This window comes from Macrobrachium rosenbergii, chromosome 27 (genome assembly GCF_040412425.1).
Source record: "Macrobrachium rosenbergii isolate ZJJX-2024 chromosome 27, ASM4041242v1, whole genome shotgun sequence".
NCBI classification, from domain to species: Eukaryota; Metazoa; Arthropoda; class Malacostraca; order Decapoda; family Palaemonidae; genus Macrobrachium; species Macrobrachium rosenbergii.
The window spans coordinates 35,566,805-35,586,879 of NC_089767.1; the positions used below are offsets into that span (position 1 = coordinate 35,566,805).

The following is a 20,075-nucleotide window of genomic DNA, read 5'->3' on the forward strand; positions in this document are numbered from 1 at the left end:
CTTACATTTAGGAGGCGTTTTTAAACATATTCATAGTAAATCAGGCATTAGTCGTCTTCTCCATGGTAATAATAAATTATTCTTTTATTTTGCATTGTATTTTTATAACATATAGAATTGTGGCGTTCTAGGTATTTATTCTAGATATTTATAAATGTATGAAGATACAAATGTGTGTGTGTGTGTGTGTTATTAAACAAAAATATCACACTTACGGAAAAGCCTGAGGGAAATCCGTTATCGAATGATGTATTAAATAATAAATAAATCTTTATCAAATTGCCGACCGATAATGTATCAAGATTGACTCGAAAAACACGTTCGTCATTCATCATCCTAAGTACGCGATTACGTATTGCACGGATAAATTTGCCGGCAGTTGAGTTTATTACAGTAAATTGTCGGGAAAATTACACGGCTTGAAATTTATAGGACATTAGGAGCATTGACAAAAGCTTATCAGAGTTTGAACTCGCTCGTATGTCATCGTATGCGGTAGGAAATGTGGGGTTTATGCTTATGTGAGATAGGTGATGGATTGCCTTGTACCCTTTTGATTTTGTTATTCTGATGAAGAGAAGTTGTGTTATTGTTTTATAAATAGTGTGTGTGGGTAAGTTTCTTAATGATATATACGTGTGTGTATATGTGTGTGTGAAGAGTATATATAGTTTTATATGTAAATATGGACGTTTGGCACAAGCGATATTTGATAAAAATCCGATCTAGATCGATTATCTTAAAAAAGCGGCATTAAAACTTAATTTCCTCTCTCTCTCTCTCTCTCTCTCTCTCTCTCTCTCTCTCTCATCTTAGAAAAACTCTGGCAAACACCTGGTCGTCAGTGCCCATTCTTCTTACGAGAATACTGCGTTGAGTGCGTGTCCTGACGGCAAATATATTGTCCAAAAATCGTCCGAAATTGTCCTTTTCCAACAGCGGGTATGGCGCAAAAAGTGCCAGCTTTCTTCCAAGAAGTGTCAGCTTTCTTCCAAGAAGTGCCAGCTTTCTTCCACCTGGTCGAGAAGTGCCACAAGAAAGTTGTTGCTCGTTATGGAAATTTACTCAGATAAATTTATAATGGTTTCTTGATGGACGATTTTGTAATAGGTGCCGGTAGATCGTTAGGCATGCGCAGTCCCTCTGTTGTTGTATTTGATTTTAAGTACTGCCTTGTGTCCTTGATCTTGTTTTGTTTCATACCTGTACTGTACTTCGTGTTTTGACTTTGGTAAAGGGATGCTTTGCGAATGCGTCCATGCTACGGATTTCTTTCCTTCATATTACCAGTATTTTTATGATAATTTTAAACGGTTTTATAAAAATATTTTTATCTATTTTACAGTTTATTTAAAGTCTTTATTCCCCTTTCATTTCCAGGAAATATTTTGAAAAATTTATAATACTTTTCACCAAAGAATATTACCCGGAAAAATATTTTAAGGCACTCATAATACTTTTCACCAAAGAATAATATTCTCGCCTTTTTTTTCCGGAATCCTCCTTCCATTTTCCTTTTCATTTTGAAGGGAAATTCCCGGACGTCTGAAATTCACCCTAAAAGAAAACTTAATGGGAGGGAAAAAAGAAAGTGTCCAAAGATAGAGGCATATTCACGCAGACAGCAACGAGGAGACTTTATTTTCCCATCTGAGACACCTGGTTCGAGGGAGAGAGAGGTAACTCTCTCTCTCTCTCTCTCTCTCTCTCTCTCTCTCTCTCTCTCTCTCTCTCTCTCTCTCTCTCTCTCCCCCAAGTTAATACGGGGCTCTCAAATTCTCTTGAGATGCTAGACGGGAAGGAGTTTCTCTCTCTCTCTCTCTCTCTCTCTCTCTCTCTCTCTCTCTCTCTCTCTCTCTCTCTCTCCCAAGTTAATGGGGCTCTCAAATTCTCTTGAGATGCTAGACGGGAAGGCTACATTATTTGTTAAATATATTATTTGTAAAATATATATCTGTTTCTCTCTCTCTCTCTCTCTCTCTCTCTCTCTCTCTCTCTCTCTCTCTCTAAGTTAATACGGGGCTCTCAGAGACACTTAAAATGCTACACGGGAAAGAAGACCTCTCTCTCTCTCTCTCTCTCTCTCTCTCTCTCGCACAAACCGTTTTGAAACCAAGTCTGCAATGTCAGAAAAAATTTCTTTTGATTGTCGCATATATTTAACACTTCCTGCTAGCTGGATAGCCTTGGTGCTTGAGAGAGAGAGAGAGAGAGAGAGAGAGAGAGAGAGAGAGAGAGAGAGAGAGAGAGAGAGAGAGAGAAAGAGAGAGCCATATGGTATCATCGGGCTCCATCTTTTAAGAGGCAATATCATCCAGTTGTTCCCGTCAACTAATGGTCACTATAATCTTATGTCTTCAACTGAATGACCTTTTGAAGTTGTATGGGAGTTATTCTTCTTAAGTGGACTCCATTTTAGTTTTTACCTTAATGGAATGACGTAAAGGTCCATTTAAATGAGGTAATGTTTTATTTTATTATGGTAGTAACGCTGGAATGGGTTTTTTTCTAATAGCACCCAATTTATTGATATGATTTGCGTACTATAACTACAGTTTTGATTTCAGCTAAGATTTCAAGGAAGTACCATAAGGTACAATATCTGTAGAATATATAGTGTTCATAATCTCTCTCTCTCTCTCTCTCTCTCTCTCTCTCTCTCTCTCTCTCTCTCTCTCTCTCTCTCTCATGGGAGTATTAAGTTACAGTGTCAATAGTATTCATAATCTCTCTCTCTCTCTCTCTCTCTCTCTCTCTCTCTCTCTCTCTCTCTCTCTCTCTCTCTCCTCACAAGGGTAAATGGTAAAGGAATTATACCTAGATTTATTTTTCTGCCACCAAATTTATGACCTACCCTCTGACCTGGTGTACATATCTCCTCCGGCAGACTATGGGCGGAAGTGTTCCACGTGTCGTCCTCCGGGGCGGGGCAGGTGAAATGGCAACAGGTCTCCGAAGACCTGGTACCTGTCAACATCACATGCATCCAGGATACTCCAGAATGCGTCTTCCATATCACGGCTTACAACTCACAGGTCGATAAGATCCTGGACGTTCGACTCATACAGCCAGGTGAGTTGAATTTAGTATGTCTTCATTACTCAGTTAATTTTAAATAAGGATGATTTTTTTAGAATGTCAGCCCTGTTATTTTCAGGCTTTGTACGTCTTGTTACTACAACCTGATTTCAATAAGGTCGATCGTGTGTAAGTCTTAATAGTCTGATTTTTTGAAGGTTTGTATATGGTCGATCGCGTACGTTCTTCTAATGCAACCTGATTTTATAGGAGATTTGTACGGTCGATCGTGTACATCCTTCTAATTGAACCTGAGATGATGAATTTTAATACGGTCGATCGTGCACGGCCTTCTAATAAAACCTGATTTTATGAAGATAAATAAGTTTGATCGCACACGTCTTTATAATAAAACCTGGTTTTATAGGTAATTAATAGAACCTGAGATGATGAACTTTAATACGGTCGATCGTGCACGTCCTTTTAATAAAACCCGATGTTATGAAGATAAATAAGGTCGATCGTGTATGTCCTTTTAATAAAACCTGATTTTAGGAAGATAAACAAGGTTGATCGTGTATGTCTCTTTAATAAAACCTGATTTTATGAAGATAAATAAGGTTGATCATGTACGTCTGCCGATCGTGTGTGCGTCCTTTTAATGCGACCTGATTTTATGAAGGTTTATATGTTCTCACAGCCAGATGGGTATTGCTAGACCCTTTAGAAATTCGACTTATTTATTAAGGAATTTGGAAATTCTATTTGTATGTACAAAGAATTTAAGCATCCTAGATATTCCTCTTATTAAGGCAAATCAGAGAGATTTTACATAACTGTCTTGGACGTTTAATGGTGGAGATTTTTATATACAAGGTGGCAAGAACTTAAAAAATGTTTCTAATTGGAAATCCAAGATTAAAAAAAAAAAAGAAGCTAGTTCCTGGACATTGTGTATAGTTTATAAAAACATGATTTTTGACACTGCATCAAGACCAGATATATTTTACCATCCAGAATGTATTATACATAAATTGTCAAGGAATATTTCCAGCAATACTTGGTATTTTTTCAACGAGGTGTTGCAATTTTCCAAGTTACTGATAAAATTATTTTGTTGTCGTTGTTCGGTTACAGTTCGTTTATAATGGGAGATCGACCCTTTGGTGATGTTCACTGAAGCATATTAGAAAAAGCACACTAATACAAAGAAATATGGGAGATAGGAATTTATTTAAAGGACAGCTGAAGACATTTTGAAGTTTGAATCGGTAATGCCATCGGAATGAGAACGGAAAGATTAACTATGAGATTATAGCTATGAAGAAAAAAACATATTTATACATAAATATATATATACATATACATATACATATTTATAAATAACATATATATTTGTGTAAATATATATATATATATATATATATATATATATATATATATATATATATATATATATATATATATATATATATATATATATATATATATATATATATATGTATATATAAATTTTTAATCTTATAAATATGTTGATTATTGTTATTCGAATATTTCTTAAAGCCACATTCTCAACTTGTTTTTATTATGTTTGCGCAGACGAATTCCCATGAGAGATGACCAACGCTTTTTTGAATTTGGTGAGGCGAAAGGTTCAAAAATCGCTCTCTTATATAAAATCGCTGATGCTCGCCCTTGTAATCGTTGAGTTATTCTGTGCTCATGAATCTATGCAGCAAAGTCTTCATTGAAGGTCTTATTTAAGGTCGGTTCCTGAGTTTTGATTTTGACTCGGTTTGTAACTGCGAAGATTGGTGACTTTTCCGTCTTTACTTATGGTTTTTTTTTTTTTGAGGGATTTTGGCCCGTTGTAGACCCTTTGTGATGATGACGAATATGCATTTGTTTTATGTTTAGAAAGCTATGTAAAATTACTTTCTTCATGCACATGTGTCTTCAATGCTTCATAAATGAAATATTCATGCTTGGCATACATGGATATGAAATATAAATATAAATGTAAAATATAAGATATAAAATATTCATGTACGTCGTACTGGGATAGTAGATCATCATAATAGCTTGTGCATTCGTTTGATGAAACAAGTGACATATGCAGAAATTGGCTGAATTCTCTCACTAAATGTTGAAAATATGTATGGTGAAGAAACCCAAGGTGGCATTGTTGCCCATATTAAGGCCTTAGTCTATTGATTAAGTGACTACAAACCTTGACTGATAAGTGTGCAGGAAGTAATTGGCTTTCACAAACCTGACTATAAGGCGTAAAGAAAATAAGTGACTTGTACAAACCTGACTGATAAGTATACAGAAAGTAATTGACTTGTATAAACCTGACGTATAAGTGTGCAGAAAGTAGGTGACTTGTACAAACCTGACTTATAAGATTACAAGAAGTAGGTGACCTGCACAAACCTGACTTGTAAGTGTTCAGAAGTAGGTGATCTGTACAAACCTGATTCATAATTATAAGTGTACAGGAAGTAGGTGGCCACAAACCTAACTGATAAGTGTAAATAAAGTAGATGCACAAACCTGACTGATAAGTGTACAGAAGAAGTGTTATCAGACACCTCCAAGCAGCATGGTCATGGAAACAAGTGGCTAATTGTGTTGTCATTGTGAATTCTTCTTCTTCTCATCAAAGGACGTCTGCAGGAATGCACCCGTCCACATCCACAGCACCAGCGACAAGAAAGAACGACATTTTGACCAAGGGACGACAGCTTCTTTTTATCGCCCTTTTTCCTTCCTTCCCTTACAATATGTACCCCAGATTCCCAAAATCTTTTTCGGAACGATTCCAAGGGGGACGTCAGAAACGGTTTTCAGATTCCCGATCAGGTTCCGCTAATATTTTCGCTCGAGGCTAATAGCGTCCTGCTGGGCTCGCTCTCTCTCTCTCTCTCTCTCTCTCTCTCTCTCTCTCTCTCTCTCTCTCTCTCTCTCTCTCTCAGAAAAATAGTTACATTTTACTCGATCTATTATCATCGTTATTAAGACCTTTTGGTTGAGGCTGGGAAGTGTTGAGAGAGAGGGAGAGAGAGAGAGAGAGTCTAGGCTGATAGAGAGAAGTATGTTAAAGGTGATGTGGCCCTAACGCCTTCTTCTTCTGCCTTCCACTGCAAAGATGTTGACAGAGTCGATCCGTTGAGAGAGAGAGAGGGGGGGGGGCGGAGGAATAGTTGCAGCAAGTAGTGATTTTTATTTGATATTTCCATGGATTGCTCGGAAATGGTTTCTTAAGAAAAAGACATTTTAGTCAATGCCCCAACTCTCTCTCTCTCTCTCTCTCTCTCTCTCTCTCTCTCTCTCTCTCTCTCTCTCTCTCTCTCTCTCTCTCTCATCTTGTTCTCTTAATGGCATTAGTAGAGTTGATTAATTTTTTACGGTATTTATCACACATCTAATTCACATTATTCTCATACAGATATAGTTATGGAGACTATAGACTTTCTCTAAATTGTCTATCGGTCTGTCTGTCTGTCTATCTGAATGTCTGCCTCTGTCTGTCATTGTGTCTGCCACAATGTTGAAGGGATTCCAGTCAAACTGGGTACAATGGTATTCCATCTGTATAGACGTGAATATAAAGGGGGAGCTTCCCTCTTGTCTGTCCATTAGTTCGTATGTTCTGTTTACCTTTTCATCGTTTCTCCTCCTACACGCTTAAAGGTATTTCTGTGAAAGTAGATACAAGGATACCCCATTATGTGTAGATGTGCTGAAGGATATATTGTATATCTGTCGTAACGACTGTCTGTCCTCCTACAAGGTATGGCTTCATAAATTTCACACACACACACACACACACACACACACACACACACACACATATATATATATATATATATATATATATATATATATATATATATATATATATATATATATATATAGACAAAATCCACGAAAGAAAGAGAAACAACGGAGTGCTGCAAGGCCTTTCGACTTATAGTCCTTTACTTAACAGACTGAAGAAATATAAAAATAAAAGTTTACAAAGAAAGCTCATTTAAATGACAGATTGGGATTACAAAGGAAAAACTATGTACCTGGAATCCAACACAATTGAAGAACCAGTAGAACTGCCAAAACAGGGTTGAATATTTAAGAGGTTTTTACAAAGGATTAGGCTCGACCGTTCAGAAGCAGGAACAGGACAATTAAAAGATTGTACAGTACAGTCACGTTCAAAACTTACGATACTCTCAATCTAGATTTTCGGACAAATTGTCAACATAGAGAGCAACATCTGGCAACTACGGCATGGGGAGGGTGCCGCAGGCAGCATAGTTGCTGAGGAGTCACTGATTTAAAGGGACACGTTATCTTTCTAATTATCGTAGTGGCTTACTTGTGATTTCGGGCTCTATGTTTTTACTTGAGAAAAAGTTAAAAAGTAAAAGCAAAATAACAAAAGCAAAGCTTTGCGTTATTAATTATGTATAGTTTCACTATTCAAGCTCTCATTTTGAATTAAATCACATTACTAGGCCTATTGGTCCTTGACATTTGTTTGTATTAAGTTGTTCATTGTAGGCTTAATGCCTACTTACCTTGCATATAATAAGTATTGATGCAAGTCTATTGTTATTTAACTGAATCATAAAGGATAAAAGGAATAGAAACAATAATTCACATAAAGATTTTAGTGAATTATGAAACGTGAAATGCCCTAAGAAACTAAATATAAATTATATTTCATGCAATCACGCAAGAACACAACGGAAATATGAAGCATAAAAATAGTCTCTCTTTCTCACAGTTAACAACAGTTCGTCAAATAATTTAATTTTCCTACTGTGTCTTACACATTATGATAGTGAATAAAAAGTAATAGTAAATTTATATTCCTTTGGTATAATATGAATTAATATTCCTTTGGTATAAAAGTAAATAAATTTCCCTTTTTATAAAGATGAAATAATACATTATTAACCTATGACATAAATATGAATAACAAAAATTAGTCTAATATTTAGTATGACCTCCATCATTGTCAATCACAGCTCTTAGTCTATTTGGCATTGAATCTACTAACCTTTGACAATAATTATTCATCCCTCTTTTTCGGTCTTAATGACTCCCACACAGATAGGCAGTGTTTGATCAGTGCAGGTTTGGTTTTTATTGTCCCAGTATCCCATTCCCTTACCATTTGTCCCCAAAGATTTTCTATCGGATTGAGGTCAGGAGATTTAGCTGGCCAGTCTATACGTATAACATTGTTCTGTTCAGCAAACCATTCGCTGACCACTTTCGAGTTATGAACAGAAGAGTTGTCCATTACAAGATAGACTGGCAAATGACCCGGTAGTAGAAGTTTCCTCACTGATGGGATCAGGACTTCATCCAGAATTTCTACATATTGCTGTCCGGTTAAACGCTCGTCGATGGGAATCAGTTCCTGGTCCACACGCAGCCATCCATCCCCATAATCCTGCAGAAATTCTTCCACTTCGCCGCGACGGTTGAATATTTTCTTTATTGAACCTAGAGATTGAGATACACAAAAAAAATGTTATCGCAAGTAAACGAAGAAAATATCAACGCTGAATATCACCAATAGTCTATTAATAAAAATGAGCAATAAGGAATTTACATTGATATTGAGATTGTTTTCTCACTCGATAGGTAATTCGTTAGAATTCCAATAGGCTTGAAATGTTATCCTTGAAAGCAAAAAGAAAAGTTATATTTTAAGGAGCTTGTTGGTATTTAATCAGTGTAGTAAGGAACGTTCATGTTACACATAGGCCTAAGCCCACATGAAAACTATTGGTATTAATTACTTACCTTGCAGTTATTTAATCAATATAGTAAAAGTTCATGTTACACATAGGCCTAAGCCTACATGAAAACTATTGGTATTAATTACTTACCTTGTAGGTATTTAATCAGTGTAGTAAAGAAAGTTCATGATACACATAGGCCTAAGCCTACATGAAAACTATTGGTATTAATTACTTACCTTGTAGGTATTTAATCAGTGTAGTAAAGAAAGTTCATGATACACATAGGCCTAAGCCTACATGAAAACTATTGGTATTATTTACTTACCTTGTTTTATTAGGAGGTCGCCAGCAGTGGAGTATACCATGATCGTCGCTAGCAAAAGTCTTCTCATCACACCATAATTATAACGTTATCCCAGAATCCTGACTCAAACGGTAGATACTGAAGAGCGAAAGCTACTCGTTGCTCTTGGTGATTTTGAGACAAGGCCGGAGGGTTTGATTGCCGGTCTGCGGTGATGAATTCCTTGGTTGTGTAATCTCCTTCTCACCGTAACATTAGAGATTTGAAGAAGACCTAATTCCTGATTCACTTTCGCAGCAGTTGTTATAGGCTGTGAGATAGATAACTTTAGCAACGATCTGTTCATCCTGCTCTCTAGTAGTGCATCGGGGTCGACCTTTTCTAGGCTGATTCTGGAGGTTCTCTTCTTCGTTGAACCGTTTGATCCACCTGAATACTGTTGTCCGACTGATATTTAATTTGCGGCTAATTTCTTTCTATGGGGAGGATATTATTTTTATGCAGTTCTATTATGACTCTCCGTATAGCTAATGAGGTTTCTTGTCTTTTGGCTCCAGGATTTATTTGAAGTCGCCCAAGATGCTCCATCATCACAACGTGAAGTCGGGTCAGCGAGAAGTAGGCTAAATACTGAGCAGGAGCACCACCACTGTGTCACGTGACAAGTTGCACATTGCTTTGGCGGCTTTTTCAGGCGTGCCAACCTTTCGGAGTCAGGGGTGCGAATTTTCTCGTGCTGTTATTGTTTCGGGAGATTGCGTGTGGTTGCCAGCCCTGATGTTATCGTTCACATTTCAGAATGTTTCGTTTTATTTCGTGTATAATATCCAGAAAGGCAAACTTTTGAGTAGTGAAGATTTTTATTTTATTTTATATTATGTATAGTATTAATATATGTACTGTGTTGCTCTTATAATTCAAAATAAGTTTATAAAAAAATCAAAATAATTCTTTTCACTTGTGAACGATAATCAAAGTACACAGTATCGTCACTAATGAACGCGACTGTACAAGGAGGTGACTGACCACCAAAAAATGTTATAAACGTGCAACTCAATAATTCTCTTTTTTTTTTAAACAATAACAATTTTTGCAAGATGAAAATGTTTACAAAAAAAATTACATTAAACGTATGAATAATAGAAAATATATATAAGGTAACTAATTTGTAATTAAGTAAGTGATTTTATCTTTTAGGTCGTTCTTGAACATTTTTCTAATACATGGGTCCAAATAATACATGCCAGGGCTAAGGTTAAAATTACAGCTGGAAGTAAAAAAAAGCATGCCTATAAGTTTTGAACTACAAGGATAGTCTTTTATTTGGCTTGGATGATCCACTAATGAATCTCTTTCAGAAGACCCCAAAGTTAGTGGGTTTAACCTTGACCATGACTTTTATCCTAAAAATAGCTGGCATTGAGTGAGCATTGATGTTTCTCAACTCATCTCGTCCGGTGAAAATCGTCGGAGATTACTTTTGCAAAACCCCAAATTGTCCTCTTTCTTACTTCGTAAGTCGGAATGCCCTCATAGAGGAGTTAGGCGGGGGATGGGAGAATGGTATATACTGCTTTAGCAATACTCTTGAGAATGCTCGTCAACTATAAATATTGGTTATTGAGCGTTCCCAGTCTTCTCTCACAGTTTTAAACTAATTGTCTTATTTCTCATATCCTTTAGTTTTGAATCTTCCTAGCTGATGTCCCAAATCATTTTTCTAATTCTCGTTATGTTTAGTATAACATTAAACTTATGAACTTCAGAAGACCTTGTTTCAACAAAGGAAAAATACATCTATATTTGTCAGTGTGACATCGTGACATCTCAAGAGCATAACAGCATTCTGCATGGATCCTACACTACCTTGTATCTTGTCTTCTTGTTGGCGTAACGAGTGCTAAAGTTTTAAGAGATGTACTGTTGTGCTGTTTAATAGCTCCAGTCTCGCGTCCGTTGATTTCTCTGGCGTATTTCTGAATTAGAGTGTGTTAACTTATACTGTAATAGTGAATACGTCTTCATACAGTTGTTGCCTTTATTTGAATTTATTGCATTTCTCTCGTAGATCAGGTTTCATTTTCTTTTTCATAATTATTTGCACTCTGCTGTGCAGAAGCTTTCTCAGTATATTTATGGTGATTTCGACCTGTTCTTCAAGAATATGTGTGATATTTTATGGAACGATTTCGAATCATTTGTTCTGTCTGTAAAGATCTTCCCCTCGTCATCTTCAGGTCTCTCTCTCTCTCTCTCTCTCTCTCTCTCTCTCTCTCTCTCCTCCTCCTCCTCCTCCTCCTCCTCCTCCTCCTCCTCCTCCTCCTCCTCCTCCTCCTCCTCCTCCTCCTCCTTCTTCTTCTTCTTTCCCCGAATGTTAAACAGCTCTTCACATCACCATCTCAATAGATATTTTTCATTCTCTTCGCTTCCGTTTCTCCCGTCGTCTTACTTGCCACCTCTTCTCTTTCCTTCCACTTACTTTAACTTTTTTTATTGGTCCTTTTTCTTTCCCAAGTATCTTTCCTCGGCGTGCATCTCCACATTTCATGTCAATAACTACTCGGTATCGCCCGATTCCACGCATTCATTCTCCTTCGAGTTTATTTCCGAACTCGTAATGAACGAGTGTTTGCCCAACCCAAACCCACCTCCTCTTTTTTAGCATATATATTGAAGGAACTTCCGATGTCCGGCCGTTTTCACACATTTTTATGGGTTCTGGGAGGAGGAGGAGGAGGAGGAGGAGAAGCAGCAGCAGCTTCAGCGTCTGCCCACCAGCCGCTGTGTCAGAACCCCCCCTCCCAACACCCCCACCCCAAAATATTTGAACAGCTTGATTTAGTCTTTCTTATTGTGTGTTATTTGTTTTTCTCTTTTTAAGCTTCGCACGAAGACATTTTCGAGATTTGTTTTATTAATATTTTTCTGTTGTCTTGTGTCTCCTTTTTTCTAGGTTTCATTTTCTAGAATTGTCGTAAGGAAAGAGGTCATAGAAATAGGTCTCTGGCTTCTTTATGTATTAAAGTCTTTCTCTTATTTTTTACTCTTTTATTTCTTAGTTTCAACCAGACTACTCCCCCCTGGAATTTCACTACAGAATTTTATTGTTATTTTTATTGTGTTTTATCTTGGCGTTTAGTCGAACATAGCTCCACGGCTCACTGAGGTTCATTACCATTTTGATTCAGATATTATGGATTCTTGTCTGGACACAAAACAGAAAGGTTTTGATGCTGTTTTTTCATGGTAAAAGTTCTTAGAATACTTCGAGGAATGTTAATGAAATATAGAAGCCGCCGTGTTTTCAGAGAAAATGTGACAAATGGTGCTTCATGAAAGATGAGTTTATGGCTGGACTCAATAACAGCCATATGATTACCTCCCTTTAAATCTTGTAATTACGTTGGTGTCTTTGAAGTGGTAGGGAATTCCTTGGCATTGGTTAAATGTAGGAAAATCTGGGGAATAAAAATGAAAAGTAATGAGACATGTGACTGGGTAGATTTACTGTCTTCAGTATTTTGCTATTAGAAAATTATTTTATGCATTTAATTATGTACTGCTTTACTCCTCCAATCTGTCAATTAAAAGTTGATTATAATTATAATTTTGTGACTAGGTAATTGAAGGAAGTACAGATATATATATATATATATATATATATATATATATATATATATATATATATATATATATATATATATATATATATATATATATATATATATATATTATATATATATATATATATATATATATATATATATATATATATATATATATTTATATATATATATGTATGTATATATATATATACATATAATATATATATGTATATATATATATATATATATATATATATATATATATATATATATGTGTTGTGTGTGTGTGTGTGTGTGTTAGTAATGAAATTGGAAATAACCTGAAAGTGACGAATGGGTGAGAACCAGGGCATAACATTCAATCAGGCTGCGGGCCAAATGCTGGGAATCGTGTCCTGACCTTTTGTCCTCTTTAAGAGTGATAGATGGTAATAGCGGCGTCATTAGCAGGGAAAGATGGTGTAGTTTGTTATTTTATGATATGCTGTTGGTTGGTTACCTGCCCCCTCTCTCTCTCTCTCTCTACTTATATATATATTATATATATATATATATATATATATATATATATATATATATATATATATATATATATATATATATATATATATATAAAATAATATACATTATTATATGATATATGTATATATATGTATATATATAAATTTATATATATATATATATATATATATATATATATATATATATATATATATATATATATATATATATATATAGTATATATATATATATATATATATATATATATATATATATATATATATATATATGTATATAATCGTATTTGTACATATATATGTATGACTGCATTGTGTTTATGCTGGAGATTTTGCACATGCAGGTGCAAGCTTATATACACATGTAGAGTAATATTCCGTTCTGAATAACCAACCTGTATTTCTCCTCGTCATTCCCTCAGGCACCAGGATCGGGCAGGCTTCCGAATGCTTCGTGTACTGGAAGGACCCGGCTACCAGTGATACCTGGGGTTTGAATTTCACCTCGCCCATCGACGCCAAGCAGTTCCGAGAATGTTGTGTGAGTAGACGAGCACCTTTTTTTATCTGTTTTTCCTCTGGGAAAAAATTCGCAAGTTTTCTTGGAGAACTGGATTTTGTGTGTGTTTTTTTTTCTGTGTGTAGAGAAAAAGTTCAGCGAGTAATAGGATCATATTCAAAACTGCATACACAGAATTCGTGAGTTTTTTTGGCGTGTTTTTTCCCTCTGTGCCCGAAGAAAAAATTCTTCGAGATTTTTGAGTTGAGGATTGTATTCAAAACGCCTTAATCAGAAAAAAACTCTGGAGATTATTGTTTGGTACTTAGGTAGTTTTTTCTTCTACAATGATATATTTTCAAAGAATTTTCCAGGGTATAATAGAATTGTGTAGGATTCTTCTCCCAAATTCCTTAAAAGAAACAATAGGTGTTGGGATGATTAATTACTAGCTTGCTAGGCCTTTGCATATTGAAATGTTTGTGATCTTATGTTACCGGTAGACGTTACCTGACAGTTCCATCAGTATCAACCATACAAGGTCAAAATAGTTGACATGATTTTGAACTTAGTAAGTTCCTTCGTTTTTCTTATCTGTCTGTGTTTGTGTATGACGTATTCGCCGTATGTTTCTCGTATACAGTTTTTCACAAAGGAGTGATACATTAACTATTCGTGTACAATTTTTCACAAAGAGCTGGTATTAATATGAGTATCATTAACCGTGTAGAAAGAGAAACGGAAGATGAGAAATTAAGTGATAATTATTTACGAGTAACAAAAGTAAAGCTTTAATCGTCATTATCACCATCATTATCATCATCATCATCATCTCTGAGAAATTGAGTGATTATTATTTATATATATTGAAAGCTTTTAATCATCATTCATCATCATTGTCACTATCGCCCCAGCTCCGCGCAGCTCAAAAATACAGACCTTCCGTCTCTCATCTCATAGTTCTGATTTTATTTTCTCTGGCCTCTTCCAGCTATTCAGATGCGCATATGGGCCCCATCTGACAGTATCACAAATTAATCTGTTAAAATAAAATACCAGGACCACAAAAATGAAATCTGAAGCGGAGACGCACTGTTTACATTCGACATGGCGTTGTCGTGTACCGTACTTCCGCTAACATTGGCAGTTTTCTTTTTGTTTGTAATGGGCGTTGGATGACAATTTGCCTTTTAGGGTGACGTCTGATTATATGGGCAGGATTAGGTGGCCTACGGGTCTGTATTTATTAAAGATTATGCTTTGATAATGTCATAGAAAATAAGTGGTTTTTGTATAAATACAGAATAGTTTGTAAAAAGGGTTTTTTTTGTAATGAAAATAGTTTGTATTTAAGTATTATGGTTTTTTTATGTAGTTTCATATTATGAAGAGTCATCAAAATGTCGTTTCGTTGAATATTACGTTCTGTAGAAAATATAATATAATATATATATATATATATATATATATATATATATATATATATATATATATATATATATATATATATATATATTTAAAATATAAACAACTGTGTATTACAGAATGCGAGCGTATAAGTTCCCCCTCCCGTGCAAACACTCTCAGCAAAAATAAATAGGTCGCTTCACATATAGATAGTTTCATTACGAAGAGTTTTCACCGGCGCTCCATTCATGTTTGGCCATTGTCGTTACTTCGTTTTATTGGAGTCCAGGATAAACACCGTTATGGAGAGACTGTAATGTTCATTAGTTATGAACTGTTACTACCGAGAGTTCAGTTGTTTATATACAAACTCGTAGGTTTATGTGAATGAATCATTATGCATGTTTGTATGTATGTTATATGGATTTTTACGTATATGTGGCATTTCTCTCTCTCTCTCTCTCTCTCTCTCTCTCTCTCTCTCTCTACACTATACACACACACACACACATATATATATATATATATATATATATATATATATATATATATATATATATATATATATATATATATATATATATATATATATATATATATATATATATATATATATATATATATATATATATATATATATATATATATATATATATATATATATATATATATATATATATATATATATATATATATATATATATATATATATAAATATATTCTTTATACATAACCACGTATATATATATATATATATATATATATATATATATATATACAGTATATATATGTGTGAAAAAAATATATATATATGTGTGTATATGTGTATGTATATATATATTAAGTGTCTCTTAAATACCGAGTATAGATGAAAGAACAAGTTCATGGGCTTTATATAATGATAATGGGACGGGATTAACGTGGTGCCGTACAGTATATTAAATTATTTATGTAAGTAGGAGTCCATATTAGTCATAACAGGACTGATGTCCGTGCTGGGAAAGGTTCATAAATTGAATCTTTACACACATAATCGTGGATATTTATTACAGTAACGCTTGAGTAGGGAAAGTCTGATATATGGCATTAGAGATTTGTGACAGTAAATTTGACGCAGTGGTAGTGTAGAACATTATACTCAAAAGTGAATGGTAGGCAATATCTATTTCAAGTTGTGAAGGTTGAAATGAGTTGTTTAAAAGAGATTATGTTTAGAAAATGACTAAAATTTGGATGTGTCATCAAGTTTCTTCTCTGCAACCGTTGATGTTTACGCCAAAATCTAACTAGTTTGCGTGTGGGTTAGATCACCTGAATTCCAGTGACATTCTTTAATACCTAATACCGTTTGTACTATTCCGGGTCTTTGAGTAAGCGTCATGATAAAGAAACTGCGATTTTTGTCAGTTTTGTTAATACTTACCTTATGTGAACACTACAGCTCTAACATGACTTATCTTATTTGGTGATGTATACAAAAAATTTATTTATAAGTTAGTACTTTTTAAAAATGACTTTCTGACCCACAAAGAGTTTGCTTATTTGACCACAACTTGCAAAAAATAGATGAACTGATTATGCTGACTTACTGGGTATTGCTTGTTTTAATACTACTGCACAGGCGTCACTTATTTGATGATGCATACAAAACATTTACTGATAAATTAGTACTTTTTAAATTACCTTTTTTCCTCATAAAGAATTTGCGTATTTGATCACAACTTGCAAAAAAAAAAAAAGAAATGCATTTATCGCCACTCTTCTGAAATGTTAGTTTCTTATCTGACAGTAATTACAGGGATCGAGTTATTGATCTCAATTACATAGATTAGTTCTTGCACAGCAAAATTGTACATTACTCATGCGATCAGCTGCACGCAGGCACTGCATAACAAAGGAGACTATCCATTAATTAAAGTGTTCGCAGACGAAGCAATAATAACGATAATAATAATACCCTTTTGGCCGTCAGTTCCAAGAAGTGGTTGGGTGGGGTTTGGAATACACATACTCATGCTGCCTCTTTAAACATCGCTCTCTCTCTCTCTCTCTCTCTCTCTCTCTCTCTCTCTCTCTCTCTCTCTCTCTCTCTCTCTCTCTCTCTCTCTCTCTCTCTGATGTTGTGACACATATGTAACATAAAAGTGAATATGCTGTGTGTGTGTGTTCTTATGTTTTAACACATAGTTAATATATAAGTAAATATTCTCTCTCTCTCTCTCTCTCTCTCTCTCTCTCTCTCTCTCTGTTAAAAGAAGCTAGAGTTATTTAGCTAAACATTTATTCAATGAACATGACAGTTTGGTCATTTCTAGGAACCATTACATTGTAGTTATCTGAAAAATGGGTTACGTCAAGGAACGCAGAATAAAAGTTCTGTAGAATAGATTAATGAGAACGTTATTCAATTTTTTGGCTGTTATCTTCCTGTTTCTTTTGGAATATGGCTTTCGAAATTCCTCTCGCTGGAACGAAATTGCTTCTATCGTTTGTCATCTTTTTCCCGACCTCATTTGCATACATTCAGTTTTCTGTGTGATGTCATTGGAAGAATTTCCCCGTAGTGGGGTAGTGCCATCAGTGCACCTCACGCGGTGCACTGTAGACATTACTTGAGGTTCTTTGCAGCGTCCCTGTGGCCCCCAGCTGCAACCCCTTTCATTCATTTTATTATACCTACGTTCATATTTTCTTTCTACCTTCTTACTTCTCACCCTCTCCTAACAGTTGTTACAATTGTTTCAGTATCATTGTCAGCGCTGAATGACCACAATGGTTCCAGCGCGTGGTCTTTGGCTTAAATTTTATATTCCAGTTACATCGGAGACTTTGTGAATTTTAAAATGTTGCTCTTTAAAAAATGTTTAAGCTGGTTCTGGTATATTGTTTCAGCAACTGGTGCTATACGGTGCATAGCTTTTCATGTTTATGCCCTGCCCTACCATGCGCCCGACAGTCCTCCACTTCCCACATGTGTAGCCTTTGCAGTTCATTAGTCTTCGATTTGCTTTGTTCAGTGGTTTCCTTTCTCTTTATTGCCATCCCTTGAAATTCACTTTTTTCTTCCGTGCTCCTTGTCCGTACAGATGAAAAGAAAATGTGTCTAGCTGGAATAAATTTGATTATAATAGCAGCAACAGGGATGTGATGGATTTTTGCAAATTACGGTGTTAATTTAATGAAATAAAAATTGCAAGATTTGGAAAAGGTGAATATGTTTATATTCGAAGCGTGTTGCGTGGGATTATTAATTTTACCCTCGCAGAGCCGAAGATTATTTCTTTATTACGGTAATGAGTTATTTCCAAAGTTGTCCGAATTCGAACTTATTAGATATTTCCACAACTTGACAGATTTTCAGCTTTAAACCGGTGAGCGGGTTTGGCGCTTGTACTCGCTGTTAATTTTTAAGGTGCCAATGTTACGATAACTTTTAATCTTTCCTGGACATGTTCAGTTTATATATTTACAGCTCCCCATTTTCCTTTTCAGAACTCAGGTATATTTCTGTTATTAACTTGGATGAATTTTGGGTATTCGTACGAAACTGACGAGAGAGGTGTTTTGTCATCAGAAGTGATTGAAATGTTTTCGTTTTCAGTTGCTTTTCGTACAAAGTCATCTCTTTTCAGACGTTGTCTTTTGCTGTTTGGTAATATTTCCTTTATATTTCTCAGATTCTTTATCTCTCACCCATCGTAGTACCTTATTACAATGATACTTTATACTTTAGAACTCTGTACAAATATACCCACTTAACACACATATCTCTTCCCTGTTTGTTTTTCCTATTCAGTCTCGTTTAAAAAAAAAGGGGGCATTAACTTACAAAACAGAATATTTACTCTAAACTCTCGGGCAGTCGAGTGCCATCCGTCGTGTAAACATAAATTCTTGGTTGTTTGTGTCCCGTAAACTGCTAATGTGTTTTTAGGAAATGAAGGCGCTGGGGAGTTTGTCAGCAGGGCGACGTTTTACGTCTGTTTAACTACTTTAACTTTAGATTTTTTTATTTAGCTTTTGTGTGTGTGTGTGGCGCAGGTGTCGTAGGGTGTAGGTGTAATTTAACCAGCATTATGCCACGGGCGTCATCAGGCCAAAGGTGACGATGTTAACTGAGAAGGATTATATATATATATATATATATATATATATATATATATATATATATATATATATATATATATATATATATTACATTCTGTGAAATGACCACTTCCTGTTTTGTTCAGTTTGGGATTTGATGCGAAATGAGTTCGGTGTTTGAGTGTTTGTATGGATTTTAAGATTCTCTCTCTCTCTCTCTCTCTCTCTCTCTCTCTCTCTCTCTCTCTCTCTCTCTCTCTCTCTCTCTCTCTCGTTTGTTTTTACTGTAAGCATGTTTGTGTACACATGTACATGTTTGGGTCTGTTTATTAAACGCATATATATACAATTATATATATGTGTGTGTGTATACAATATATAGTATATACTGTATATGTAAAGAGAGAGAGAGAGAGAGAGTATCGTGTGTGTGTATATATGCGTGTATGTATGTCTGTATGAATAAATGGTTGAAAATGCATGTGATCCCATTCTATCAGAAACTGCGTTCTGACATCTGTTTCGGCGCTGAGCACACTGGACTGCTGTTCGACAACCCTCATCTTTATTCAACTTGCTGTGAAAAAGGATTATTCACGAATGGCGAACACAAATTAGGAGCGTTGGATGAGTGTCTAAATAAAGTTGACTAAAACAAACTAAGCCATTTAGCTAACATACCTCAGCCATCTTCATCGCTGAACGAGAAGGTCGAGACGCATACGGATACAGTTATACACTTAAAACTTATGTCTTATATACGGTAGTGTAGAGTCGAACAGACAACCATAAATCTTATATGTAAACAAGTGTTTATAAGAGAAAAGTGAGAGGTAGTTAGTCAGTAAATATATTTTTTTTAAGTTTGTGGCACCATTA

At 35.1% G+C, this 20,075-nt stretch overlaps 1 protein-coding gene across 24 annotated transcripts in view; it reads left to right on the top strand.

The window, feature by feature from the left end:
• Positions 1–20,075, top strand: part of sif (still life) — a 682,529-nt gene that overhangs the window by 281,987 nt on the left and 380,467 nt on the right. For all 24 annotated transcript variants that reach the window (XM_067129380.1, XM_067129383.1, XM_067129387.1 and 21 more), the window contains 2 exons: positions 2,888–3,072; positions 13,627–13,745. In XM_067129380.1, coding sequence (XP_066985481.1) covers positions 2,888–3,072; positions 13,627–13,745 — 304 coding nt within the window. The remainder of the gene's footprint in view (positions 1–2,887; positions 3,073–13,626; positions 13,746–20,075) is intronic.